Source organism: Scyliorhinus torazame, unplaced genomic scaffold (genome assembly GCF_047496885.1).
Source record: "Scyliorhinus torazame isolate Kashiwa2021f unplaced genomic scaffold, sScyTor2.1 scaffold_239, whole genome shotgun sequence".
NCBI classification, from domain to species: domain Eukaryota; kingdom Metazoa; phylum Chordata; class Chondrichthyes; order Carcharhiniformes; family Scyliorhinidae; genus Scyliorhinus; species Scyliorhinus torazame.
In genome coordinates, this window is record NW_027307966.1 from 19,527 (window position 1) to 46,645 (window position 27,119).

Consider the following 27,119-nt stretch of genomic DNA (forward strand, 5'->3'; position numbering starts at 1 on the left):
ACTCACTGGCATTCACTCCTGATCAGGTGATCGCAACTTGCTGTTGTTCTGCTGACTCTAGCCTATTCATTGGTGAAAGCAAATATCTAAATGAACAAAAACAGTTATTGTGTTAAATACTCTTTATAGTTTTGAAAAGTTTAACTTTGAAAATGTGAAGGGAACCAGTGGCCTAGTGGTTAGCACAGCTGCCTCACGGCACTGTGGTCCCAGGTTCGATCCCAGCTCTGGGTCACTGTCCATGTGGAGTTTGCACATTCTCCCCGTGTCTGCATGGGTTTCACCCCCACAACCCAAAAATGTGCAGATTAGGTGGATTGGCCACACTAAATTGACCCTTAATTGGAAAAAATAATTGGGTGATCTAAATTTACAAAAAAAATGTTTTTAAATAAAACTTTGAAAATGTGCAATATCATATTCAAGCCATCACATGTATCTGATATTAATCTAATCTATATCTGACACATGTAATTAATTGCCATTTTAACTGTAGGTAATTTAACCCTCTTAAATTATACTTTTCATTTTTGATTTTTCAGGTTACCATGAATCAATTATTTTAACCAGTAAGTATGATAACTATCTCTGTTCTGTTACTACTGTTGTTTAGTACCTCTACAAAGGTTCCTTTGAACTAGTTTCACAGGTAATCTTACAACAACTTGACCTGAGACAATAAACATATGGTGCAAGCTTTCTCTGTGCCAAACTGAAATTATAAGCTCATTCTCTCGTGTTCAGTTTAGGACCGCGCTAGAACTAATACACAGATAAACATTCATTTTTTTTCAGTTGGGAGCACTCTCATCAATGTTTTAGAAACTTGCAGGTTCAAGTCCAACCGCAGGACCAAAGCACGGCAATCTAAATTGACACACCAGTGAAGGCCGCACTCATCACTGACTCTGAAGTTACTGAAGTTAAATGTTCCACACACAATTTTGAAAAAGAGGAGGGAGTTATCTCTCCAGCAACATCAGAAAAAACAGTTTATTTGGCCATGATCGCACTGCTGTATTTGAGCTTCCAAACAATCCAAAAGTGACTATACTTTGTTGGTTAAAATGTGTTGAGGGACATCTCATGTTCGTGAAAGGAGCTACATCATGCAACTGTCCACTAGGGGCTGGTTTAGCACAGGGGTAAAACGCTGGCTTTGAAAGCAGACCAAGGCAGGCCAGCAGCACGGTTCAATTCCCGTACCAGCCTCCCTGAGCAGGCTCCGGAATTTGGCGACTAGGGGCTTTTCACTGTAACTTCATTTGGAGCCTACTTGTGACAATAAGCGATTTTCATTTTCATTCACTAATATTGTCCAATGATTCTCAGTTGACTGATCTGCTCGTGCGAAATCAATGTTGTTATTAGCCCTCGGTAATAAAATGCAATCATAGCATCAATTTATGTAGAAAAATAATTACACACACAACTGTCATTTTGATCATATTCTTCAGATTCACAATGACATGGGCAAGAAGAGATTGATTATGGAATGATGCTGTAAGATACTTATGTATGAATGTTTAACATCGGCAGCACGGTGGCGCAGCGGTTAGCACTTCTGCCTCACAGTGCTGAGGACCCGGGTTCGATCCCGGCCCCGGGTCACTGTCGTGTGGAGTTTGCACGTTCTCTCCATGTTTGTGTGTGTCTCACCCACACAACATAAAGATGTACAGGGTAGGCAAATTGGCCATGCTAAATTGCCACTTACTTGGAATAAAAAAGATTTGGGTACATTTAAATTTATAACAGAAAATGAATGTTTAACATCTACATCTGAAACTTCTTTTTGTTATTTTAGGGGCAATGGTAAGTCATTCAAAACAAATGTGTTTTAATATTTCTGCTGAAATCCTTAACAGTGAGAATTCAGGGGCGGAATTCTCCGGAAACGGCGCGATGTCCGCCAACTGGCGCCCAAAACGGCGCCAATCAGACGGGCATCGCGCCGCCCCAAAGGTGCGGAATGCTCCACATCTTTGGGGGCCGAGCCCCAACATTGAGGGGCTAGGCCGACGCCGGAGGAATTTCCGCCCCGCCAGCTGGCGGAAACGGCCTTTGTTGCCCCGCCAGCTGGCGCGGAAATGACATCTCCGGGCGGCGCATGCGCGGGAGCGTCAGCGGCCGCTGACAGTTTCCCACGCATGCGCAGTGGAGGGAGTCTCTTCCACCTCCGCCATGGTGGAGACCGTGGCGGAGGCGGAAGGGAAAGAGTGCCCCCAGGGCACAGGCCCGCCCGCGGATCGGTGGGCCCCGATCGCGGGCCAGGCCACCGTGAGGGCACCCCCCGGGGTCAGATCGCGCCGCGCCCCCCCCCCAGGACCCCGGAGCCCGCCCACACCGCCTTGTCCCGCCGGTAAGGTAGGTGATTTAATTTATGCCGGCGGGACAGGCAATTTATCGGCGGGACTTCGGCCCATCCGGGCCGGAGAATCGAGCGGGGGGGCCCGCCAACCGGCGCTGCGCGGTTCCCACCCCCGCCGAATATCCGGTGCCGGAGACTTCGGCAACCGGCGGGGGCGGGATTCACGCCAGCCCCCGTCGATTCTCCGACCCGGCGGGGGGTCGGAGAATGTCACCCCAGATAACTACTGTGTAATCAGAGCGAAGATAGAAAATGGTGTCCATGGTACATTTTGCCAAATGCCACCTTGGCGCAAGGGGGCAGATGCTGAGATCAATTAATGTGCAATTCATATAGCTTATTGTCTCCCTCAATAACAATACACACCCATTTTAATAATAGCAGCAGAAACACTGACAACAAAAACACAGACCTCCCTGGCAGAACAGACCTCTACATCAACTCCTGCCTCTACAAGGACAATTGCACCAACAACTACATTGAGCTCGACAAAAGCGGTGACAACTAAAGAAAACACAATTGCAACATCACCCACTTCAACAAGTGGTGAGTACGAGTGCTCTCTTCTCATTAACATCACTCCAATTCCTTTCAATCTACTGCAACTTCAAAAAAGCATAAAATAATATCTGGGGCGAAATTCTCCGGAAACGGCGCGATGTCCGCCGACTGGCGCCCAAAACAGCGCAAATCAGACGGGCATCGCACCGCCCCAAAGGTGTGGAATCCGCCACATCTTTGGGGGCCGAGCCGCAACCTTGAAGGGCTAGGTTGGCGTCGGACGAATTTCCGCCCCGCCAGCTAGCGGGAAAGGCCTTTGGTGCCCCGCCAGCTGGCGCGGAAATGACATCTCCGGGCGGCGCATGCGCGGGAGCGTCAGCGGCCGCTGACGGCATTCCCGCGCATGCGCATTGGAGGGAGTCTCTTCTGCCTCCGCCATGGTGGAGACCGTGGCGGAGGCGGAAGGGAAAGAGTTCCCCCACGGCACAGGCCCACCCGCGGATCAGTGGGCCCCGATCGCGGGCCAGGCCATTGTGGGGGCACCCCCGGGGCCAGATCGCCCCGCGCCCCCCCCCCAGGACCCCGGAGCCCGCCAGCGCCGCCTTGTCCCGCCGGTAAGGTAGGTGGTTTAATTTACGCCGGCGGGACAGGCATTTTAGTGGTGGGACTTCGGCCCATTCAGGCCGGAGAATCGAGCGGGGGGGCCCGCCAACCGGCGCGCCGCAATTCCCGCCCCCGCCGAATATCCGGTGCCGGAGACTTCGGCAACCGGCGGGGGCGGGATTCACGCCAGCCCACGGCAATTCTCCGACCCGGCGGGGGGTCTGAGAATCTCGCCCCTGATGATTATTGCTTTGCAATATGATTATGCTCTGTTACTGAGTAGGTTGCATTATAGAACATACAGTGCTGAAGGAGGCCATTCGGTCTGCACCGACCCACTTAAGCCCTCACTTCCACCCTATCCCCGTAACCCAATAACCCCTCCTAACCGTTTTGGTCACTAAGGGCAATTTATCATGGCCAATCCACCTAACTTGCATGTCTTTGGACTTTGGGAGGAAACCATAATTATAATCTTTATTAGTGTCACAAGTAGGCTTACATTAACACTGCAATGAAGTTACTGTGAAAATCCCCTGGTCGTAACACTCCGGCGCCTGTTCGGGTACACAGAGGGAGAATTGAGAATGTCCTGTTAACCTAACAAGCACGTCTTTCGGGACTTGTGGGAGGAAACCGGAGCACCTGGAGGAAACCCACGCAGACACGGGGAGAACGTGCAGACTCCGCACAGACAGTGACCCAGCCTGGAATCGAACCTGGGACCCTGGCGCTGTGAAGCCACAGTGCTAGCCACTTGTGCTACTGTGCTGCCCAAATTAGTTCTGAGAAGACGAGTTTTGTGCTAAATGTGTGGGTGGTGTTCCATATTTTTTATATACTTCATTAAGTCAAACATTATTTTAATAACAGCAGCATCAAATACTTTGACTGCAAACATAGTCATCCACAGCAGCACCAACCCCCACATTAGCTTCTGTCTCAAGAAGCACACTAGCGCTACAGTGAGCTCCATCAATCACACCATCACTCCCTTCAACTTTGCAGAGTTGAATAATGTGCAGATGATGCGTGTGATTACTGAGGGCGGCATGGTTTCACAGTGGATAGCACTGTTGCTTCACAGCACCAGGTCATGGGTTTGATTCCTGCTTGGGTCAGTGTCTGTACGGAGCCTGCACGTTCTCCCCGTGTCTGCGTAGGTTTCCTCCGGGTGCTCCGGTTTCTTCCCACAAGTCCCGAAAGACGTGCTTGTTAGGTTAACAGGACATTCTTAGTTCTCCCTCTATGTACCCGAACAGGCGCCGGAGTGTTACGACCAGGGGATTTTCACAGTAACTTCATTGCAGTGTTAATGTAAGCCTACTTGTGACACTAATAAAGATTATAATTATGATGTTGCATCATGGCTATGATCCATTATTGAGTATGTTGCATTATTCATGAGTCTAAGAAGTCTTTTGTGTTATAAAGTTGTATGTTTTTCCATGTTACCATGCTGGGATGTTGTCCCATGTTTTTTGCAGGTCTCATTAAGTCTATCACCTATGTCACTAACAATACAAGATTTGACTGCAAATACACATACTGGAAAAGTAACAAAAGTTTACAGTAATATTTTGGCTATAACGATGAATGGAAGAATTAAGCGCAAATAACTATTGGTGCTTCACTGATATTGTAATATGGCTATGTTGTATAACTTAGTAAGTTTCATTAGAGAGGAGTGTGAACAAAATGTAGAACATAATATTAATTTTAAGTGATTAATGTATTGTTCAAACCTTTGTTGATCACCAACAACTACAGCGACCACGATTGTAGCGTCAACAACTGAAGCAACGACAACCACAACACTCCCTGCAATAAGTGGTGAGTACACAAGTGTACACACTGATTCCTTTACAGTTGTTGCAAGTTTAGAAAGTTGTAATTGAAAATTGGGAAAAGATTATCAGGTGCCATCTAACGGAAAGGTTTCTAAGTGTCATTCATGACGGGTTTTGCTGGGAGTTTCAGCCAGTTCTGACAGTGAGTTCCCCACCGCTATCTAACCGCATTTAGACACATTTTTCGGTCCTGTGGTGTTTTTCCCAATGAAGCGCACACTTCAAATTTTTTGAATCACTGGGGAGCTGAACTCATTTGCCAGACTGGCGCCTCAGAGATCGGACCACCATTTTGAAAGGGTGCCCCGATCTCTAAGTGGGCTTGTGGGTTCACCCCCACCCACGGGCAATGTCACCACCCCCCCCCTTCCCCCTCCCCACACACACACACCTGGGAATTACTCCACGCCCCCCCCCCCCCCAAGTGAGGACACCCAGCTCTGGGATCGCTAAGCCCCCCCCCCTCTTTCCAGTCCTTCCCTCGCCCCTTTTGGCTGCGCACCCCCCCCCCCAGGACCCCCACCCTTCCTCAAACCAACCATCCAGAGGCCCCTTCGTACCCGCCTTGCAGCCCCCACCCTTCAATCCTCCCCTCCACTCTCTTTACATGTGAATGGCCACCCTTGGAAATGCCACCCTGGTACCCACCACGCTGGCAGTGTTCCTGGCAGCTTTGCAGTGCCACCTGGGCATCTTGGTAGTTTCAGGGTGGCAGTGCCAAGGTTTCCACATTCAAGAGGGAGGGCTAGGTGGCCACCCTGCTCTGTCCCGGACCATCCAGGGGCCTCGGATGGTCCGGGAGACCCCCCAGGTGCCATTCCACCTGGTTTCTGTACTGAACGGTGCCCAGCTGGGACTCGGTGGCAAGACCGCTAGATCCCAGGAGCCTGATAGATCTTGGGTCAACACATCCTGCCCATTGTGGGCAGGATCCTGACCATGATGCCTTGCGAGACCTGGGAGGATCTCCCAAGACATTCTGGCTGTCAGGAAGCCCGTGGGAGGCCTCTCCCGACATATACCGGCCACGTTGCACTCCCATTCGGGTGTAACTTGGCTGCATGCTGCAGCCCACAAATGCACGTGGAAGAACAATGTGCACATACTTTGTGCATTGCAACATCTAAAAATGTGCAGGTTAGGTGGATTGGCCATGGTAGTGTCCTTTCGTGACAAGGGATGTGCAGCTTAGGTTATGGGGTTACAGGAATAGGAGGGATGTAAGTATGGGTAGAGTCAGTGCAGACTCGATTTGAAAGGTCAGTGCAGACTCGATGGGCCGAATGGCCTCCTTCTGCACTGTAGGGATTCGATGATTCCATGGCTGAGTTACATTGTTTCTGTTTCACTATGTATGAATCTCAATAAACTATCAAGAGTAACTTTTGAGTAATAATCTGTCTTGTTTATCACAATAACGACATTACATTTTTAATAATAGCGATTGAAACAACTGCAAATACACAGACTCCAACTGCAGCCCCTGCTTCTACATCAGCTCCTACCTTAACAAGTACAGTTGCAGCAATGCCTACAGCGACTTCAACCAATGCATCGACAACTGAAGCAACATCATCTCTCCCTTCAACTAGTGGTGAGTAAGCGAGTGCTCGCTGATCAGTTGTATCATTCTAATTCCTTCAATTCTATCGTACATTTCGGACTATATGAAAGAAAATAGCAAAAGATAGGTTGATGTTGATTATGCAGATTTGAATAATGTGCTTTTGGTGTGTTATTACTGATGATGCACCATGGTTTTGTTACTGACTATATTTTATCATCTGTGAGACTAAGAAGATAACTGCATACTGGTGGGAAACCAATTCTTTCACTTCTGCCAAATTCTTTCCGTACTTTGAACCCGTTGGTTGAGCCATGAGAGAATTCAGCCCATTGACTCACCACCCATATTTGGTTCCCTCTGCCCCACCCTGGAAATTAGCTAAAGTTACCACATGGCATGGGCAAGCCCCCACTCATGTAAAATATCAGTGGCAGCAATATGAGACCCTTTCGTGGACATAAACCTGGGAGGACCTGTAAAGGTTAGGTCAGTGCAGATAGGATGTCAACCCATTGTATTTTACATGATCCTCCTCTTCAACGCTACTGGCGGAGAGCATAAACTCCAAGTTTTTAATGCAGTAGGGTGCCAGTATTATTTATGAACAACTTCTTTGGTCCTGAAAGAATAAATTTACACAATTTGGAACCGCATTCCCTCAGAAGAAAATAGATGTCCCATATATTTAAAAAATTGAAGATAAAGTTGTATATGCTTTTCTGCTTTGTCCCTTTGATGTCTCTCAGCCAAGCACTATTCTACTTTCTGTACAATAACTTAATTTTAATATATAGTTCTTGTTTATTACTTCTGCTTTATATTTTATGAGAATTCATCAATCCAAACAGTTAAGCAGATTTCCTGTTGCTTTCCAGCATTGTTCTTATCAGGTGCACCATTCCAAGTCCTTTAAGTCCACTGAAAATGTAACAAAAGATGAGAACCAGGATTCTCCATTCTGGAGTATAAGTGCTCCCGCCAGCGGAGTATCGGGACTGGTCTCCGCTAATGCTGGAAGTGGGGCCCCGGTGCGAGTCTCTCTCCTATAAATATATGCATGGTGGAGAACTCACAGGATTCCGTCAGAATCTCGGTGTCTGGGTGCCATATTGAGCGGGTGGCCTGATACCGAGGTGCAGTGGCAGGCCCCCTCCCACTTCAACATTAATCCAGCACTCCCTCGGGCTGACAAGGAGGGCCATCCTCCCCACAGCATGGGAGTAACCGGCCCCTCGCCCAGCACGTACGCATCAGGGTTATCCAATCCCCTCCCCATCAGACCCGATTCCCCCAAAGACTCCCTCATCCTCTTATCAGACCCCTCCAACGTACCCCTTCTGAGACGCACCAGTCATCCCCATCAGTCACTCCCATCAGACCCCCCCCCCCCCCCCCCATGAGAGACCCCCATCAGGCACCCCAGCCTGAAAACCAAAGAGCAGTCCAAACAACACAGTGGCAAATCATTGCATTTCCACTTACCCTTTCCTAACATCTGCTGCCTCAAACACAAGTCTTTAAAGAAGCAGCTGTTACAAGTATCAGAGGCTTCCTCAAAAGCCAAGTTCACTTGGAAGGGCTTCAAATACCTGACAACCTTTGAAATGAAAATCTTTCATTCAATTTCACACAGCAATTTATTCCACTTGCCAGTGATTGACAGTTTTGTTGGTGCAGTCACAGGTGCTTGGTGGAGTGTTTATTTATCTTTCCTTTCATGCTTGAATGCATCTCCATTACCCTGATTGAATGCTAACCACAATGTTTATAAACTCTCTTGTTATGATTGACAGCTCCTCGCCACATCAAAAGCAGCAAAGTAGTTTCTGCTTTGAAAAAGAGGAAAAACTCCTTTGCTGAATTCAAAACTACTCCCAATCCTCAGGTCTGCTGTTTTTTTTCTAGACAATTTGTATTCCTCTTCCTTGGATCTAATACTCAGGCATGATACCCTGGGCTGATGCATGGTCACTTCTAGCCCCACTTGACCCAGAGTTGCAACACAGGTGAAATTAGATTATATTTAAAATACCCTAGGTCCTTGGTTGAGCCCAATAGACTACAATCATCAGGATTGTAACTTTAACACAAGTAACCTTTTATTATGTATAGTATTATAAGTAAACAAACAGAAAATGTAACTGACTATTACCCCTTTCCCCACCACTCCCCATAACTACCCCCACTCTCTACACACATACACAAACAATAGAGAGTGGAAAGGGATATATCCTGTTATTGCTGCTCTGACAATCATACATTGCACTGGTAGTAATCCTGAGATCATTACTTCTGAAGTCCTACTTTTCAACTTATTTCCGAACTCCCTGCATTCTGCTTTTATGGCTTGAACCCTTTCTTTACCTATGTTGTTTATTCCAATGTGTACCATGACTACTGGCTCTTTACCCTCCCCCTCCTTAATGTATATTACCCTTACAATTGAATCCCCTATAACTATTACATTCCTTTTCACTCCTGTGTGCAGCAGAGCCAAATGTGTTGCAACATATTTGGCTGGTATTGCTTTCCCCTGAGAGGCCATTGCCCCAACAGTATCCAAAGCGGTTTTGCAGAGGATGTATCACAGAAGGTTCTTGCACAGCCTGTCTAATCCTCTTGCTCTGCCTGTTGGGCACCGATTCTCTTTCTGCCTATGGAATATTAGCCTGCAGTGTGACGACCTCTTAAAATGTGCTAACCACGATACTCTCTGCCTTACGAATACTCCAGTGCCCCAGCACCACTTCAGCTCTGAAACACGGGCTTCCAGGAGCTGCAACTGGAGACTCTTCCTGCACACATGCTGGCTCTGGGCACTGGAAATGTTCCCGGCTTCCCACATAAAGCAGGAAGAGCATACCGTGGCCTTAAGCCGTCCTGCCATGACTTGCCCAATTCAATTAAACCTTTTGGAAAATACTTAAAATCAAAGAGTAACAATTATTCTAGGGCCTTTTTTTCCTTGTCCTCGTTACTACAGAATATAGCCCTTACAAACTATAAGTGAGATACGTACCCATCTGTACTCACCCAATCTTCTGCTTCCAGTTTCCCCATGTCACTTTTGAATTCTGACATCACCTCAGGCATTCCAAGCTCCAAGTTAGCACTCTGCTCTCAGTCTCATTATTTCTGACGCCCTTATATCCTCCTGGCTCTGCTCCCATTCTCGCTCTTTTTCACGCTCCTTTATCCTCCCAGCTCCGCTCTCAGTCTCCTGATTTCTCGCGCTCATTTTTTCCGCCACGGCTCCGTTCTCTAACTTCATCTTCCTTTGTTTGCCAAATTACTTTTTTTCACTTCAACTTCATTTAACTTTACTTCCCAATTGCTAACGTTCCTTCAGGAACTACCTTTTAATGAATTTACCGTTTTCCTGTGATGTCACTCCTGACTTGTTTTTCAAACTCAGTCCCCTGCCCCAGTAGAAGTGTCCCTCGCAGATCCAGCTGTATCCGATCCTGGAATTATCATTATGATCTTTTATCATTTTAAAGGCTGATGAAAATCAAAACTATTTTTAATAAGGGGTACGGAAGCATTATTTCTGACGAACCGCTGAGGTCCTGAAAAGATATTTTAAAAAGTGTGGAATTTAATTCCCTTCGCGGAAAATTGATGTTGCAGAGTGTTAAAAAAACTACAAATAATTTTATGTAGCTTTTGTGTTTTGCTCTTTCATTTGTTTCACTCAATCCCTTTTGTGGGACCCAAGATCTATTTCACTTTCTTTACAATCGTTTAAAATTTGTATATTTTTCCTGCTTATTATTTGCTTCTATGATTGGTTGAACAGCTATCCTGGTCGCAGACACTTAGATCCTCAAAAGCGGGGTCCAAATTCAAGCTGGCCACTCACAGAAGAATCTCGACCAAAACGATATTGTCCTTCCTTGGACAGATTTAAATTTTGTGACCTCACTCTACATTGCATCATTTTGTCTTTTAGTGGAACCCCCCATCGTACCTGTAACAGCCAAACCAAATCAAGGGATACAGGCAAAAGAATTTAATGTAACCTTCACTGTGCTCACACTGTCATTCACATCAAGCCTACAAAACCTCAGTTCACTGTTGTACACGGTTGAATCAAGGAACATTCGTGAAAAGGCAAGTATGCTAGCTTTGTCACTTGAGAAGAAAGCATTTTTTAAAATTGCATTTTCATACTAAAATGAAACATTTTAACTTTCTACAGCTCAATAATCTGTATGCCAATAGCAAAGCAAAATCAACATTCTCCAGTTGTCAGTCTGTTTCTTTCAGGTAATAAACTAACTATTTATCTGAAATCTCCAGGTCAAAATGAATCCGCGACGTATGTGCATGTGCCCTGGAGATATTATGTAAAACAACCATATAATTATAATAGTGTTAGAAAATGATTTCCTGGATGTCATTGTTTGATGGGGTGATTTCCAAACTGCGTCGGTGCATTCCAAACATACATAACCTTTGCCAACATAACAGAACTGATCTTACTACCTGCCTCTCAAAACAAAAGCCACCTCAAATTACAGTAAATATGGGACAAGATAGGCTTCCTATATCTTGGATTCTAAGAAATAACTTTACCTCAGTAGTTGAAAAATATACGTGTGGATAGACATGTGGGGCAAAATTTTCCGGTATCGGCGCGGTGTCCGCCGACTGGCGCCAAAAACGGCGCAAATCAGTCCAGCATCGCGCCGCCCCAAAGGTGCGGAATCCTCCGCCCCTTGACTGGCCGAGTCCTAACCTTGAGGGGCTAGGCCCGCGCCGGACTGATTTCCGCCCCGCAAGCTGGCGGAAGTGCCCCGCCAGCTGGCACGGAAATGACATTGCCGGGCAGCGCATGCGCGGGAGCGTTAGCGGCCGCTCACGGCATCCCCGCACATGCGCTGTGGAGGGAGTCTCTTCCGCCTCCGCTATGGTGGAGACCGTGGCGAAGGCGGAAGGAAAAGAGTGCCCCCACGGCACAGGCCCGCCCGCAGATCGGTGGGCCCCGATTGTGGGCCAGGCCACCGTGGGGGCGCCCCCCAGGGCCAGATCGCCCTGCGTCCCCCCCCCCCCCCCAGGACCCCAGAGCCCGCCCGCGCCGCCTTGTCCCGCCGGTAAGAGAGGTGGTTTAATCCACGCCGGCGGGACAGGCATTCTAGCAGTGGGACTTCGGCCCATTCGGGCCGGAGAATCGCGGGGGGAGGCCCGCCAACCGGCGCGCCGCGTATCCTGCCCCCGCCGAATCTCCGGTGCCGGAGAATTCAGCAACCGGCGGGGGGTCGGAGAATCTCGCCCTGGTGTCTATCCACTCTCAATATCCTCCTTTCGATGATTGCAAATACCCTGAAATATTAGGGCAGGCACAACTGTAGAATGGTGAGTTTGACAGAACCAAGCCAATATAATGACTAACATGCTTGCTAATTAGCATCGTGTTCAAGACAACAGAAAAGGATCAGAGGTTAGGGCTGGAATTCTATGCATCCTCCTGTGAGTGGGCTAGCAGTGGGGGGCAAAATATCAGGTGATATATGGCAGCAGCAGATCCACTATTAGTGGGTCTGCTTGCTTGTACTCTAATCAAGGTCCTTAACTGGCCAAGTAAAGGACTCGTAAGAGCCTTTTCTCTCCGCTGCAATTAGTTTACCCGAGGCAAGGTTGCCCAGGACACTCGGTAAACAATGGAGCTACCATCACCGAACCCCCTCCCCAAGCTACTCCCCGCTACCACTGTGTGTTCCACCCCACCGCCCTCAAAATGATCCCCCCCTTCCCCCACTCATTGGGGCCGGCCTGTGTAGCCGCAGTGAAACATTTAGCTGCCTGTGTGGCTCCAAGGCTCCTCTTGATGGAGGCTGCCTGTACTCCCAAATGCAATGACCACTCCTTGGGGTATTGCTGGGAGTGGGGAGCTGCTACCATCTGATTAGCCAATGGCTATCAAAGGGAGACGTTAGCCCCTATAGTGGTTACAGTTCCACCTGAGCCAAAACACGGTGAACAGCGGTAAAATTGGCTTACCAACTTGGTCAAGTGGAGGCGGACTCACCCCTGAACTTTATACTGGTCCTGCAGGGCCACCGCCTCCAGATAAAATTACCTCGTATCAATCACAATAGTGTGCTCCTAAGATATTACAGTAGCATGTACACCGAATATCAAACAAACTGATGCTGTTGAGGAGTGTACTTTTAGATGATTAGAAAATGATGGAGAACACATCCAATCACAATGAGTTATCCAATGTGGCTAAGAGGTGGACGGGTAAATTGAAAGGCTTCAGCAATTTTCTGTTGACCTGGGTCAGGCCCTAAGTGCAGCACATCCACTGAACCAGCGTTGAATTCTGGACCAAATCGACTGCCATCGAATAATGCTCAGCCCTCTCAATGTGCACCGTCACCAAAATATACAGAACTGTGAAAAGACTCCTCACTTCTTTTCAAATACCACGTAATGTACCATCATTCAAGATTATTTAGATGAATTCAGAAATCTATTCGGCAAACAATTAACACAGCAATGTAACTTTCTTGAAAGATCTTTGCCTGGAATTTCTAGATTTTTTGACAGCAACCAGTCAGCTTCCACCATCATTACCACTTTGAATCTAAGCACAACTTCAGGATTCAATGCAAGCACAGATTAATCTGGAAAGTGCTTCCCCAGAACAGGGCTAGATCAGGCTGAGCCGTGTGTTCACAAACACCATGCCCCCCACCCCCATTCCCACACACGCAGCACCAGCAAATCAATGCAAACTCCCTCTTTCCACTCTTACATTGCGCAACAAACCCCCGCAAAAATTCAGCTTTATTTCAATGAGGTGTAACTGGGTTTTTCATTTCCTGGTTGGCTGTCTTATTCTTGAACGTTAAAGGCTGTTTGGACACCTTGCTGAGATTGACGCTAGCAGTCCGCATTAAGTAGTAGTACAATCAACTGCACGTTGAGAGATTTGTGATTTTGCCACTGAGATCGTGAGATCTCAGTGATGCTTTCTATGAGGTCAGAGGCTCTTGATTCACTGTTCACTGCAAATTTCAGACAACTGAGCATTATGCTTAATATTTTAAAACAAATTAACCATCTGGGATTTGTATGTGGCAGACCTGCAAGTGATGGCAACAGTACGGTTGAGGCAATCTGCATTTTCAAAAGGAATACAACTGTCCAGCAGGTTGATAAAGTTCTACTCTACCACGAATTCCGAGACAACACACAGGGCATCACCACCTTAGAACCATATTCACTGGACAGAAACAGCCTCTTTGTCAATGGTAAATGCTCATTTTAATTAAAGAGTTGTTTATTTTTACTGTAATCAGTTAAGACTTTATCTCATAGCCATTCTCAATCCTGCTGCTGTATCATCAGCACATTTTTTGCAAACAATGCTCTGTACTCTCTAAACACTTGGCTCAGCCTCAACCCATGACAATCTTTCCATCATAAGGTCAGATGTGGGGATGTTCTCCGACGATTCCATAATGTTCAGCACATTTGCAACTCCTCAGATACTGAAAGAGTCCATGTCCAAATGCAGCAAGACCTAGTCAATTTCCAGACTTGGGCTGACAAGTGGCAAGTAACGTTTGCATCACACAAGTGCCAGGCAATGACCATCTGCAACAAGAGAGAATCTAACCATCACCCCATGACATTCAATGGCATTACCATCACTGAATTCCCCACCATCAACATCCTGGGAGTTAACATTGACCAGAAGCTGAAATGATCTCGCCATATAAATATTTGGCTATAAGAGCAGGGTACAGTCTCGGAATCCTGGAGCAAGTACCTAACCTCCTGACTCACCAAAGCCTGTCCTCAATCTCCAAGGCACAAGTAGGGATGGAATATTCTCCCCTTGCCTGGATGACTGCAGCTCCAACTCAAAAAGCTCAACACCATCTAGGACAAAGCACCCCACTTGATTTGCATACCTTCCACAAACATTCATTGACCCCACCATCGACGCACAGTCACTGCAGTGTGTACCATTTACAAGATGCACTGCAGGAACTCACCAAGGCTCTTTATACAGCACCTTCCAAAACTTTGACCACTAACATCTAGTCGGACATGGGCATCAGATACATAGGAATAGCACGACTTAAAAGTTCCCCTACAAGTCACTCACAATCCTGATTTGTAAATGCATCAGTGTTCCTTCAATAACGTTGGGTCAGAATTCTGGAACTTCCTCCCTGACAGCATGGTGGTTGTATCTACACTTCATGGATTGCTGCGGTCAAGAAGGTAACTTACCACTAACGTCTCAAGGACAATTAGAGAGGGGAAATAAATGCTGGCCTAACCAGCGAAGACCAAATCCCTTGAATGATTTTTTAAAAAACCCTGGCCTACTGGTTCTCTGCAACACTCAATCTGTTGGCTTTCTCACTCTGGTCTGTTGCCTCTCACTCGATCACTCGCACTCACTACTGATAGTTGACTCCACCTTGCTGTTGCTCGCTGAACTCTTGCTTATTCATTTGTAACTCGTGAGAGATAACAGACGCACACGTTATTGTAACATCCAGTTTCGCATTTTCAAAAGTTTAATTTCTTACAAGATGTGAAACGTCTTATCCAAGTCATCACATGTTTCTGAGACTGGTTTAATTGATATCAAACTCATGCAATTTAAAAGAGAAGTATTTTAACCAGATTAAGTGACTTTTCCAAATTTTTTTTTCCAGGTTACCATGAATCAGCCGTTTTAACCAGTAAGTATGGTAACTAAAATAAAAGCAAAATATTGCAGATGCTGGGAATCTGAATCAAAAACAGAAAATGCTATTAAAAACCCAGCAGGTCTGGCAGCATCTGTGGAGAGAGAGATAGAATTAACATTCTGAGTCCATATGATTGTTCTTCAGAATATGAGAACTATCTCTGTTCAATTGCTGTTTAATATCTGTGCAAAAGTACCGGTGAATCAGTTTCACCAGTAATCTTAAAACATTCAGATCTGAGCCAAGAATTGGACTCGGAACGTATCCTCTGTGTGATAGTGAAATTGCAAGCACATTCTTCAGCAATTTGTTTAGGATTCTGCTTGAACTAACACACAAATTAAAACCCCCACTGCTGATAGTATTCTCATCTCTGACTCGAAAGCATGCGGGTTCAAGTTCCACTGCAGACTATAGCGCAATAATCTGTACTGACTCTCCAGTGGAGGGCTGCACTGTTAATGTTGCAGCCTCTCCATTGGAAGTAAAAGATTCCATATGCTATTTTGAAAAAGAGTGGGAGGATGTTCCTTAGCCAACACAACAAAACCCCGATTATCTGGTCATGGTCACATTGCTCCATGCGATTATCCTAAGTTATAATAGTGGCCACAGTTCAATTCTTCATTGGCTGTAAAAGTGCTTTGGGATGTCTGACGGCCATGAAAAGTGCTATACAAATACAAGACATGCATTTTGTTTCTTTCTTTTTATTGGACTGAAACTGAATGCTAAAATACCATTGGCTAGAATCAGATTGTTAAAGCATTTAAAATTCAAGAATAGAAATTTCAGTTGCTGTAAGTTCCGGTGGATGGGTAACATGGGAATCAAATATAAAGTCTGGGGCTGGATAAATCATTCAGTCAGCAAAACTTCTGATTGCACTGAGCAAGTAGCTTTTAAACCCAGGTGCCCGTTTATTTACTACAATTGAACCTGTACAATTATACATTCCTTTTTATATTTTTGAATAAATTATCCATTAATGCCAGAAAATTCTACACCTCATCTTACCGATCAATTCCACCTCATTGAAAATTTTATGTAATAAAATGCAATCTATTCTTGGGATAATTATGGAATGATTTTGTGTTGGAAAAAAGAAATCACACAAAACTGTCATATTGATCATATCACCCAAATTATGAAGAGATTTGTCATGGAATGATAATGTCGGATATTAGTGTATAAACACCTACAACAATGGGATTTCAGCTAACTGTATTGAGCAAGAAGAGACTAGAGGGATAAAGGGTTGAGTAGAAAGATGTAAGCAATGAGACGAACGTTGTGGAGTATCAAAACTGCATAGACCATTTGGGACAAATGGCCTGTTTCTGCTCTGTAGATTGTGGTTCAGAAATTAAGCTCAACAGTATCCACATTTTGAGCAGGTAAGGATGCAAAACAGTGAAAGCGGTACGTATTACCGAATATCGTCAAGGTGCATGTGCCAGTGTGTATCTGGTGAATGACCGCCTGAAGCATGCAGATTCAGTGATATCTGCAAAGCTGATTTGATTACAGTGCTGACATTTTGAAGCTCAATGCTCCCGCCAATGTACTTCTTATTTCCCTCAATAACAAGATGCATCCATTTCAATCACATCTGCACAAACATCAACAGCAAATATACAGACCTCCAGGGCGACACTGACCTCTACATCAGCGCCTGCTTCAACAAGTACAATACCACCAATAGCAACAGCAAGTTCCAGTAAAGCATCTACAACTGAAGCAACCGCAAGCGCAACCTCACTCACTCCAACAAGTGGTGAGTACGAATGCTCTCTTGTGAATTGTGCTATTCTGATTCATTTTAAATCTACTGTAACTTCAGAAATACGTTGTGTAACAAAATCTTGAAGTATGTTAGCAACTATTACGCAGTGAGAATAAAATCCAAAGAGACATCTGGTGAATAATATTTGCAACATGGTTATTTGAAATTATTTCTAAGATGATGATTTCTGCAATATGTGTTTGTATGCTCTTGCATGTTTTTTGTAAATCTCATTAAGTCTAACGCCTACTTTAGTGATAGCATCAACAGAAACTTCATCTGCAAAGATACAGACATCCACTGCAGCACCAAACTCCACATCAGCTGCTGCTTCAATGGGAACAATAGTATCAACAATGACAGTGAGCTCTACTGAAACATTGACAATGGAAGTAACAGCAATCACATCACTCACTTCACCCACTGGTGAGAACACAATTATTCTTATCATGCACATAATTCAAAGTCCTTTAAATCTGCTGTGATATTAGAATCACATACTGGAAACATAACCAAAGATCAGAGGTCGTTGCTGACTACCATTGCAATAAAGTGCAAATGACCAGTTGGTATTGTGCAGTCCTTTCAGATGGAACCAATCCAGAAGTTGCTGTTATAGTGTGAACTTAGGCTAGTTAGCACAGATACAGTGTTTAAAAACTGGTAAACTTGGGGACTGACGTCATGCCAAATTTCAGATCTTGCTGAAATTGGGCCGAGCAGTTTGGGCCATGGGCAGTTTCGGTCAAACTGGGTCAGATGGGGTCAAGGAATGGGGACACTCGACGTGCAGGAATGGACCAGTGCAAGCGCTGGGATGTGGATAACTAGTCAGGTGTCACACTGCTCCAATTTAATGCCTAATTGTCCCAGTAAGTTGGTTTTTTTTCATTTACTGAATTAAGACTGATGCAGGGCACCTTCTCAAAATGTTCAGTTTTTAGAAAACTCTGGTTTTCAGCCAGACAGATTTGGGACACGGTAATGAGAGTTAATCATTCTAGAGACAAACAAAAAGTTTAAGTTGAACTTTTGTGACGATGAAAATATCATTTTAAAAGTATGAGAGCATCATTCCCTCAGAAGAATATAAATTTTGACTTAAATCAAAATAATTTGATGTAACTTTTGCATTTTGTTCTTTTATTATTCCCATGTGTATGACCCAAGATCTATTTCACTTTCTGTACGGTGGTTTAACTATAGTATCTGTTTCTTATATCTTGATGTGGTTTCTATGAGGATTCTTTAATCTGATTGGATGAATAGCTTTCCTCTCACAGAGATACCTGAGATACTCTATAGAGAGGTCCACTGACTGTGGAAGAGCAGGAATCTCTGTTGAATTATAGAATCATAGAATTTACAGTGCAGAAGGAGGCCATTCGGTCCATCTAGTCTGCACCGGCCATTTGAAAGAGCACCCTACCTAAGCCCCACCTCCCCCCTATCCCCACACCTCCACCCTATCCCCGTAACCCCGCCAACCTTTTTTGGACACTAAGGGCAATTTAGCATAGATAATCCACCTAACCTGCACATCTTTGGACTCTGGGAGGATACCAGAGCTCCCCAGACATGGGGAGAACGTGCAGACTCCACACAGACAGTGACCCAAGCCGAAAATCGAACCTGGGACCCTGGAGCTGTGCTAACCACTGTGCTACCGTGCTGCCCTTGGACCATGCTGGACTTCAGGGGCGAGATTCCCCGACCCCCCGCCGGGTCGGAGAATCGCCGGGGGCTGGCATGAATCCCGCCCACGCCGTTTGCCGAATTCTCCACCACCGGATATTCGGCAGGGGCAGGAATCGCGCCGCGCCGGTTGGCGGGCCCCCCCCCCCGCGATTCTCCGGCCCGAATGGGCCGAAGTCCCGCTGCTAAAATACCTCTCCCGCCGGCGTAGATTAAACCACCTACCTTACCGGCGGAACAAGGCGGCGCGGGCGGGCTCCGGGGTCCTGGGCGGGGGTGCGGGGCGATCTGGCCCCGGGGGGTGCCCCCACGGTGGCCTGGCCCGCGATCGGGGCCCACCGATCCGCGGGAGGGCCTGTGCCGTGGGGGCACTCGTTCCCTTCCGCCTTCGCCACGGTCTCCATCATGGCGGAGGCGGAAGAGACTCCCTCCACTGCGCATGCGTGGGAAACTGTCAGCGCCCGCTGACGCTCCCGCACATGCGCCGCCCGGAGATGTCATTTCCGCGCCACTGGCGGGGCACCAAAGGCCTTTTCCGCCAGCTGGCGGGGCAGAAATTCGTCCGGCGCCGGCCTAGCCCCTCAAGGTTGGGGCTCGGCACCCAAAGATGAGGAGCATTCCGCACCTTTGGGGCGGCGCGATGCCCAACTGATTTGCACCATTTTGGCCGCCAGTCGGCGGACATCGCGCCGATACCGGAGAATTTCGCCCCAGAAGTCCACTAAATGTCTGTGGACAATTACACTGGAGGTGAATGTTAAAAGTTGTTCCATCACCACTCTCAGAAAATTCTCAGCGAGAAGCTTATAATCCTTCCTTGAATAGATTTAAATTTTGTGGCCTCACTCTGCATTGCATCATTTTGTCTTGTAGTGGAACCCCCCATTGTACCTGTAACAGCCAAACCAAATCAAGGGACACAGGCAAAAGAATTTAATGTAACCTTCACTGTGCTCACACTGTCATTCACATCAAGTCTGCAAAACCTCAGTTCACTGTTGTACATGGTTGAATCAAGGAACATTCGTGAAAAGGCAAGTATGCTAGCTGTGTCACTTGAGAAGAAAACATTCTATTTCATTGCCATTTCCATACTAAAATGCAACATTTTAATTTTCTACAGCTCAATAATCTGTATACCAATAGCAAAATAAACGCAACATTCTCCAGTTGTCAGTCAGTATCTTTCAGGTAAGAAATTAACTATTTATCTGAAAGTTCCAGGTCAAACTGATCCCCAACATATGTTCAAGTGCCCTGAAGATATTGGGCAGGATTCTCCGACCCCCCCCCCCCCCCCCCCCCCCCCCCCACGCCGGGTCAGAGAATCGTCGGGGGCGGCGTGAATCCCGCCCCTGCCGGCTGCCGAATTCTCCGGCGCCGGCGATTTTGTGGGGGCGGGAATCGCGCCATGCTGGTCGATGGCAGCGGCCTCCCCGGCGATTCTCCGGCCCACGATGGGCCGAGTGGCTGCCCGTTTTCGGCGGGTCCTGCCGGCGTATGTTACTACAGGTACTTACTGGCGGGACGTGGCTCCGCGGGCGGCCTCTGGAGTCTTTGGGGAGGCGCGGGGTGATCTGGCCCTGGGGGGTGCCGCCATGGTGGCCTGGCCCGCAATCGGAGCCCACCAATCCACGGGCGGGCCTGTGCCGTGGGGGCACTCTTTCCCTCCGCACCGGCTGGTGTACCGGTCCGCGATGGCCGGCGCGGAGATGAACCCCCCCTACGCATGCGCTGGGATGACGCCAGCACACACTGGCGCTCCCGTGCATGCGGCAACTCGCGCCAGCCGGCGGAGGCCCTTCAGCGCCGGTTGACATGGCGCCAAGCCCCTTCCACGCTGGCCGGCGCGGCGCAAACCACTCCCGCACCAGCCTAGCCCCTGAAGGTGCGGAGGATTCCGCATCTTTGGGACAGCCCGACGCAGGAGTGATTCACGCCACTCCTTCGCGCCGGAGATGCCCGCCCCGCCGGTTTCCGAAGAATCCCGCCCATTATGTAAAACAACCATGGGCGGGATTCTCCACGAACCGGCGGGGCGGGCCACTCCAACACCGAGGAATGGCGTGAACCTCTCCAGGGTCGGGCCACCGCGAAGGTGCGGAATCCTCCGCACCTTCAGGCGCTAGGCCAGTGCCGGAGTGTTTGTCGCCAAGCCAACCGATGCGGAAGGGGCTTGCGCCACGCCAACCGATGCCGAAGGGCCTCCGCCGGCTGGTGCAAGTTGGCGCATGCGCGGGAGCGCCAGCGTGTGCTGGCGTCATCCTAGCGCATGCGCAGGGGGGTTCTTCTCCGCACCGGCCATCGCGGAGGTTGACACCAGCCGGTGCGGAGGAGTGTCCCCACGGCACAGGCCTGCCCGCGGATCGGTGGGCCCCGATCGCGTGGGGGCACCCCCGGGGCCGGATCCCCCCGCGCCCCCCCGAGGACTCTGCAGGCCACCGTGGATCCAGGTCCTGCCGGTAAGGACCTGTTGTGATTTACGCCGGCGGGACCCGCCGAATATGGGCGGCCACTCGGCCCATCGCGGGCCGGAGAATCGCCGGGGGGGGGGGGGCGGGGGGCCAGCAGCGCCGACCGGCGCCCCGCGATTCCCGCCTCCGCCAAAACTCCGGCACCAGAGGATTCGGCAGACGGCGGGGGTGGGATTCACGCCGCCCCCCCCGGCGATTCTCCGACCTGGCGGGGGGTCGGAGAATCCCGCCCCATATAATTACAATAATGTTAGAAAATGACTTCCTCGATGTCATAGTCTGATGGGGTAATTTCCAAACTGCGTATGTGCATTTCCCACATACCCAACCTTCATGAATGTGACAGAACTGATCTTACGTTCTGCCTCACAAAATGAAAGCCACCTCAAATTAGTGTACATGTGGGACTGCGATATGCTTCTTCCATCTTGACTCCTGCAGAATGACTTTGCCTCAGTTATTGAATAATCTGCCTATAGTTAAGCGGGTGATGCCATTGAACCTCCTCCTTTAGAAGGTTCTAAACATCCTGAAATACTAGGGTGGAGAAAACCAGAGGTTATTGAGTTTGACAGAACCAAGCCAATATGTTTGTTAATTATTACATTGTCCAAGATGACAATGGGGGGCATAAAATAGGGTGCCTTGTTAACGGCAGGGTTTTCTCAGGTGGCCGGATTATCTGAAGGCTAATTGAGGCTTTAATTTGCTAATAAATAACTTCTTAAGGGCCTCATCCAACTGCAGCTAGTATTTGACCAGAGGCAGGAAGTGCTGAGAGCACATGATCAGTCAGCCACAAGAAATCTGGAATTGTTGCCGTCTGAGAGAGTGTCTTCTGCTCCAGCATCCTGTCAGTAATGGAGCCAGCTGTTCCCAAGTTATTCCTCCCACAATTGCCTCTTCCTCTACAGCCCTCCTGAACCCAGCACCCTTCTGCCCTCGCTTGATCTTACTGGCCTAGGATCCTACCTTGGACTGACCTGGTTCCATGCCTCCTCTGATTGGAGACTACCTGTCATCTCAGTTGTGGTAACTGCTTCTTCTGGGGTTGCTGGGGTTAGAGAGTTGCCAGCCTTCTAATTGGCAAGGACTTCCTAGCCAATAGGGGCTGAAGTCCTGCCCCATGCTAATGAACTGCCTAACGGCTGTCAAATTGACTTGCGCCAATCCACCAAGTGGAGGCCTTTACGGAAAGAAATCAGCTTACATGTGACTCGAGACCAACAACAATGTGGTTGACTCTTAACTTCCCTCTGAAATGGCCTAGTAAGCCACTCAATTTAGGGGAAATTAGGGATAGGCAACAAACTCTGGTCTTGCCGTCAATGGCTACGCCTATGAATCTGAAATCAACTTCCGGATTTAACGCAAACATAGGGTGGGATTCTCTGTCCCGCCACACCAGGGTACGGCGCGGCCCCAGGATTCTCCGTCTCGCCAGGTGGCCAATGGGGTTTCTCATTGTGGGCAGCCACACGCTGTTGGGAAAACCCCAGGCTGCCGGTGCAACAGAGAATCCCGACAGCGGAGAATCCAACCCATAAATTAATACGGGAATGCTGAAATTGTGGCTTGTGATTTGCTGCTCTGGCTCACCAGGGATACTCCCTGCTCCACCCCCGACACACATCCCATACACCCAGTGGGAGTAGTCAACGAGAACTTCCCTTTCCACTCTTATTTCCAGAAGAGCCTACAAAAATTACGCTTTATCTCATTGAGGAGAAACTGGGGGCGGGATTCTCTGACCCCACGCCGGATCGGAGAATCGCCGGGGGCTGGCGTGAATCCCGCCCCCGCCGTTCCCGAAGTCTCTGCCACCAGAGATTCGACGGGGGCAGGAATCACGCCGCGCCGGCGGCGGGAATCGCGCGCGCCGGTCGGTGTGCCCACCCCCGCCGATTCTCCGGCCCGCAATGGGCCGAAGTCCCGCTGCTGGAATGCCTGTCCCGTCAGCATGGATTAAACCACCTTTTGAACGGCGGGACAAGGCGGCGCGGGCAGGCTCCGGGGTCCTGGGGGGGGCATGGGGCGATCTGGCCCTGGGGGGGTGCCCCCACGGTGGCCTGGCCCGCGATCGGGGCCCACTGATCCGCGGGTGGGCCTGTGTCGTGGGGGCACTCTTTTTCTTCCGCCTTCGCCATGGTCTTCACTATGGCAGAGGCGGAAGAGACCCTCTCCCCTGCGCATGCGCGGGGAGGCCGTGAGCGGCCGCTGACTCTCCCGCGCATGCGTCGCCCAGCGAAGACCCTTTGGCCCCGGCTGGCGTGGCGCCAAAGGCCTTTCCCGCCAGCCGGCGGAGCGGAAACCACTCCGGCGCGGGCCTAGCCCCTCAAGGTGAGGGCTTGGCCCCTAAAGGTGCGGAGACGTCCGCACCTTTGGGGCGGCCCGGCGCCGGAGTGGTTCCCGCCACTCCATTACGCCGGAACCCCCCGCCCCGCCGGGTAGGGGAGAATCCCGCCCTGGGTTTTAATGCCAATATGTATAATAAATGCTGTTGAACAATCCATGAAAAAATACTTCCATATTTGTGAAATGTTGTTATATCTCCCTATTATCAGTAATTACTGGATTTGTAAAACCAAATTGTTTCAATAATTGAAGTTATCCCTAAAGTTCATGGTATTTCAGCTTCTACCTTAGCTCTAGTGGGGGGATTAACTCCGTGGGTGGCATGGTAGCACAGTGGTTAGCACTGTTGCTTCACAGCTCCACGGTTCCAGGTTCGATTCCCGGCTTGGGTCACTTCTGTGTGGAGTCTGCACGTTCTCCCCGTGACTGCGTGGGTTTCCTCTGGGTGCTCCGGTTTCCTCCCACAAGTCCCGAAAGACGTGCTGTTAGGTAATTTGGACATTCTGAATTCTCCCTCTGTGTACCCGAACAGGCGCCGGAATGTTGCGACTAGGGGCTTTTCACAGTAATTTCATTGTAGTGTTAATGTAAGCCTTTGTGACAATAAAGATTATTATTATTTTCTATCCCCGTTTTTGGTGGGCATGAATGGCAGCGGGGGCAGAGTCCCAAAATAGCTTTGAGACCGGTGGGATATCCCCGCTCGATTGTCTCCACCCCCACCAGTGACGTAACGGCGCTTCTGCCATGCAATGACAGGAATCACATTTGAATTAATTTAAATGTAATTAGCAGGACAGTGCCAAGGGGTAATGCTGGGGGAGGGGGGCCTTCCATTGGGGAAGTTCAGGATGGGGTCCGGGGGGGGGGGGGGGGGGGGGGGGGGGGGGCGGCGGGAAGGTGGTGTGACTGTGGTGGTGATTCCCTGAGGGGAAGCTTTCTTATGTTCGTGGGGGAATCCATTTTATTAGATCGGGGTGCCCTTTTGAAAGCTGAGACTGCTGGTGGGGCAGACTCCGTCACAAAGTAATGACGGGGGATAAGCCTTCAGGATTTCTTTTAACTGAGTGTCAAGACATATAATGGGAAAAGCTGGTAATGAATCTGGCGGACTTCACTGGGATTCTCCATTTACCACCTCTGCGATCGTGAATCCCAATTGGGTGGAGAATCGCCAGAACTTTTCCCATTCTCCGCTTCACTGGACTGCCTTGGCTGCTCATCAGCTGTCAGGCAGAGCACTTCAAGCTGAAGAGCCCACCTCAAGGTTAAAAAAGTCAGACCAGAAGGATTTTGTTAAGCAGAATGCTGCCTGGGATCACCATGCTAAGGGTGATCTTCAGATTGTTAAGGGCTGGAAGGGGCAGACGAGACACAGGGCCCCATCCCAGGGAGGAGTGGGGGAGGCTCCTGTGGTGAACCCCTTACCAACAGCCCAAACCCACCCAACCTCAAGGACCTTTGGAGGGTTCCCTACCCCCCTAGCCAAGCAGTGTTTCAAAATATATGTTTCAAAATTTATTTTGTTCACAATGCGTTTCATTTCCTGGTTGCCTGTCTATGAGAATTCTTTCATGTTATTGGCAACCTAGACATCTTGATGACACACTGCAGTCTGATGCTAGGAACCCCCATTAAGTAATGCCACACTCAGTTATACATTGAGAGTTAAAATTCTCACCAAGGTGATAGAGAGATCTCTCAGCAAGGTTTTCTTTGAGCTCAGAGGCTAGTGTTCTTGCATTGCGTCAATGTTACATTTAAAGTTTTAATAAAATAAATTAACCTCCTTTCCTATGTATGTGGCAGACCTGCAAGTGATGGAAACAGTACAGTTGAGTTAACCTGCATTTTCAAAAAGATTGCTAATGCTCAGCAAGTCGATAGAGTTCTACTTTATCATGAATTTCGAGACAACACAGAGGGGATCACCACCTTTGGAACATATTCACTGGACAGCAACAGCCTCTTTGTTAATGGTAAATACTCATTTTAATTCTGTAGCGCACAAAGACTCCGTGAGACGAATAGAGTGAAGTCGATGAGGCTTTATTAAGCGTGTCTGTTCCCCCGCAGCTCGATAGTAGAATGGCCAGGAGGACTCCGGCTTCTTATACTCCGCCTTCAGGGCGGAGCTAGAGGTCAACAGCCAACCAGGACCCGGGATCTGTCAGCCAATGACATTAGGGCTTCCAGTCCCACATGACCCCCAATACATACTACCACATTCACCCCTTGTCAAAAATGAACCCGGCGGGGTGATGCTTCGTATGGTGGTAAGGGTTTACAGGGTTGGTCCTGGGAGGAAAAACATTCACATGGCAATACAGCATTGTACAATTTTGTCCTGTTTCAACTATTTACAGAGGGAATAGGGAGAAAAGCAAAAATGTTCTTGTGAAAAGTCCATATTTTGGTTTAGATCGACGCCACGAGTCGGTCGGGCGGTCTGGTCGTCCGTGTCGATCGCCTCGGCCCCGGTGGTGGTGGTAGTGCTTGTACCGGTGTTGTCGTCTCCGGGAGCCTTACGGTTTCAGCTTGGGCTTTATCCTTGGTCGGGCCTGAGGGAAGGGGAACCGATCCTCCTGGGAAGGGGGCGGTCGCGGGGTGCGGCGGTGGCAGGAAGGGGGGGGGGTGAATGGTGTCGGGGGGGGGGGGGGTGTTGCCGGCGGGCGCCAGATCCCGCAGGGAGACTGTGTCCTGTCTGCCGTCGGGGTACTCCACATAAGCGTACTGCGGGTTCGCGTGGAGGAGGTGAACCCTTTCGACCAACGGGTCCGCCTTATGTGCCCGCACATGCTTTCGGAGCAAGATGGGTCCTGGGGCCGCCAGCCAGGTCGGCAGCGACGTTCCAGAGGAGGACCTCCTAGGGAAGACAAGGAGACGCTCATGAGGCGTTTGATTAGTGCTCGTACATAATAACGACCGGATGGAGTGGAGAGCGTCCGGGAGGACCTCCTGCCACCGTGAAACTGGGAGGTCCCTGGCCCGTAGGGCCAGTAGGACGGCCATCCAGACAGTGCCGTTCTCCCTCTCTACTTGCCCGTTCCCCCGGGGGTTGTAGCTGGTCGTCCTGCTTGAGGCTATGCCCTTACTGAGCAGGAACTGGCGCAGCTCGTCACTCATGAAAGAGGACCCCCTGTCGCTGTGGACGTATGCGGGGTAACCGAACAGTGTGAAGATGCTGTTCAGGG

At 48.8% G+C, this 27,119-nt stretch overlaps 1 protein-coding gene across 1 annotated transcript in view; it reads left to right on the forward strand.

Moving 5' to 3' along the window:
• LOC140405790 (mucin-16-like) overlaps positions 1 to 27,119 on the forward strand; it is a 133,058-nt gene that overhangs the window by 19,483 nt on the left and 86,456 nt on the right. The window contains exons 19-31 of the mRNA XM_072494223.1: positions 543 to 569; positions 2,753 to 2,917; positions 5,246 to 5,308; positions 6,767 to 6,919; positions 10,845 to 11,005; positions 11,094 to 11,161; positions 13,985 to 14,154; positions 15,580 to 15,606; positions 17,207 to 17,392; positions 17,657 to 17,827; positions 19,970 to 20,130; positions 20,220 to 20,287; positions 25,735 to 25,904. Coding sequence (XP_072350324.1) covers positions 543 to 569; positions 2,753 to 2,917; positions 5,246 to 5,308; positions 6,767 to 6,919; positions 10,845 to 11,005; positions 11,094 to 11,161; positions 13,985 to 14,154; positions 15,580 to 15,606; positions 17,207 to 17,392; positions 17,657 to 17,827; positions 19,970 to 20,130; positions 20,220 to 20,287; positions 25,735 to 25,904 — 1,590 coding nt within the window. The remainder of the gene's footprint in view (positions 1 to 542; positions 570 to 2,752; positions 2,918 to 5,245; positions 5,309 to 6,766; positions 6,920 to 10,844; positions 11,006 to 11,093; positions 11,162 to 13,984; positions 14,155 to 15,579; positions 15,607 to 17,206; positions 17,393 to 17,656; positions 17,828 to 19,969; positions 20,131 to 20,219; positions 20,288 to 25,734; positions 25,905 to 27,119) is intronic.